Here is a 2,367-nt window from a genome sequence, read left to right as displayed (position 1 = left end):
AAAAAAAAAAAAAAAAAAAAAAAAAAGATAAGAAAGTAGAGAAGCTCATTCTATTTCTAAGGATGATGTTTGCTCCAAATGATTTGTTTATATATAAAATTTATATAAATATCTATATTTATAATGCAGAGAGACTCCAGCTAAAAACAAAAAAAGTCCCCCAGCTGGAAAATGAAAGGTCTTCATTCTGCTTCAGAGAGTTTACAAGCATTGTGTTCATCACAAAGTTCAAAAAATAATCGAAATTGCTTGCTTACAAATTTCTATGTATGATCTTAGTGAAGCACATGAAATACTTGAATCTATCGATTGCATGAACAAGACATGATCATGATGCCAGATCTAATTTGMCATCAAAAACAGTAACAGTTTTCTCAGGTAGTTGAACTAAGTTAATACAGTGCACGTGAACAAAACCAATTTTGCTCTATTATGGTAATGATAACAAACCTAAGGAAAATGCCAAGTATTCCAAGTTAAGTCTGGAAAATTAATTGCATTAAAGACCATCTTGGAGTAGTGCAACTAAGCCAATCTGACTTTCTAGTAAGGAAGAGTTCCAGTTGCAGAACAAGTATTGAAAGTGTTAAAATAGCTCTTTTCTGCATTTCCAAATTTTTATTTTCTCCGATCTTTTAATTCAAGTGTTCTTTCCTGTCCTTCCTTTGCATGCGTGTTCCTCAGCCCACTTAAAATGTTTTTATCTTGCCTTCTTTTCTATGCCTTTACTATCAAATTCAGTAGGTTTGAACGATGAACAGCTTGACTTAGCATATTTTTAACCAGCTGGTCTAGCACCTAGCTTGTATTGCATAGTCAGATACAACCAAATGTTTATACAGGAGGTAAATTTCACGAAGATGAGAAAAACCTCAGTAACGCGCGTCCTGGCATTCTTTCATTTACTGCTTAGAAATGAAAGTTTGGATTGTTTACTGCAGCCGCACAAGGGGCTATTAATAACCTTTAAAAAAGAAGCCGGAGGGGAGAGATGCGGGACCATCAATGGACGTGTGTACAAGCGCCTGAGAAAACGCTTCCAAACCTCTTAAGAGCGCCAGATCATATGAAATAAGGACTAAACTCTCGGAGGTCACAAGCCATCGCCAGTGACAGCAAAAACTTAATTCCAGGCAGGGAAGGCTCCCGCTTCGGGCAGGGGGAGACGGGCACACCTACGTCACACCCGAAGCCCGCTCGTCATACCCAGACCCCGCTCCTGACACTCCGCGAGAGAGGCGACGGCCAAAACTTGGAGGCAAGAGTTTCACTTTTTTCCTTTCTTTTTCTGGCTTTTTTCCCCCCCCCTCTTTCCTCAGGCAGAAAGATGTTCTCCTGACGGAGAGCTGGGATGTTAACTTGCCTAAAAATAATTGCTCCTGCTAGATCAACAAAAGGTCATGTGTTCGGCGGAGCGCCTTCCCAAGTTTGACGGGAGCCTGAGGTTGGAAGTTGGCCGCCACCGGGCATCCTCTGRCCGCTCACGGGGAGTCCCCGGGCACGAGCGGGGAGGCGCTGCCCGGGAAGGTGGCTCGGCGGGCCGGTCGGGGCAGGGGAGGCTACGGCAGCCTCCGCGGCCGCGGAACAAAGCTGCGCGCCGCGGGCGCACCTCCCGGGCACCGAGGGCTCGGCGGGGCCGGGGGCTCGGCGGCGCCGCCCCCCCGGTCACTGACACGGCGCTGGAGCAGCCGAGGTACCGCGGGGGGGGCGCGGACGGGCGCGGGGGGAGCATCTCCCCGGCCTCCTGCCGCCGAGCGCCGGAGTTGCGCGCCCGTCCCCGCGTGTCCGTGTGCCTGCTGCCCATCCGCGCACACGCGCGCCAACACGCGTGCTCGGATAAATTTTTTAAAAATATAATAAAAAATAATAACACAACAACAAACAAACCACGAAACAGAACAAAAAAAATATTAAAGGGGAAGAGACACCCCCCCACACATACACACACCCCCGCCCCAACAACTCGACTCACCTTTCAAACTCCTGAGGTAAATCAGGGTCAGTTAGCATGCTGGAAAAGCACAATTTCCCTTTGTCACAGCAGCCACCTATGGTCGCCTCCAACTGAACCTGTCAAGTGAGTCCAAACCTTCTAAACCGATTGATTTTCTCTCTCTCTCGCTCGCTCTCTCCCTCCCTCCCCTCCCTCCCTCTCCCTCCCTCCCTCTCGGCTCGCTCTGAGCGAGGACTCCTTGACCAGTCTCTTAAAGGGGCAGCGCGCTCGCAGCAGGATGATCGCGCAACTCCCCCCGCCGCGCTGCGCGACCTCCGGGGGCCTGTCCTTTCCTTTTAATTCTGCTCGCCCGCCGCCGCCAAACGGGAAAAGTCAACTCCTTCAATGTCCTAAAAAAACGTGGAGGGGTGGAG

The 2,367-nt window shown here is 49.0% G+C and overlaps 1 protein-coding gene across 7 annotated transcripts in view; it reads right to left on the bottom strand.

Annotated features, from left to right (window-relative positions):
• Positions 1-2,137, bottom strand: part of SOX5 (SRY-box transcription factor 5) — a 282,661-nt gene extending 280,524 nt beyond the window's left edge. For 6 of the 7 annotated variants that reach the window (XM_057369514.1, XM_057369516.1, XM_057369515.1 and 3 more), the window contains exon 1: positions 1,973-2,137. In XM_057369514.1, the coding sequence (XP_057225497.1) occupies positions 1,973-2,010 (38 nt within the window). In that variant the 5' untranslated portion in view covers positions 2,011-2,137. The remainder of the gene's footprint in view (positions 1-1,972) is intronic. The other variant, XM_057369521.1, reaches the window with a different exon arrangement.
• Between the last annotated feature and the right edge of the window lie 230 nt (positions 2,138-2,367).

Source organism: Malurus melanocephalus, unplaced genomic scaffold (genome assembly GCF_030028575.1).
Source record: "Malurus melanocephalus ecotype Western Australia unplaced genomic scaffold, MMel_1.1 scaffold_112, whole genome shotgun sequence".
In the NCBI taxonomy this organism is placed as follows: domain Eukaryota; kingdom Metazoa; phylum Chordata; class Aves; order Passeriformes; family Maluridae; genus Malurus; species Malurus melanocephalus.
This window is presented reverse-complemented; position numbering and strand designations above follow the sequence as displayed.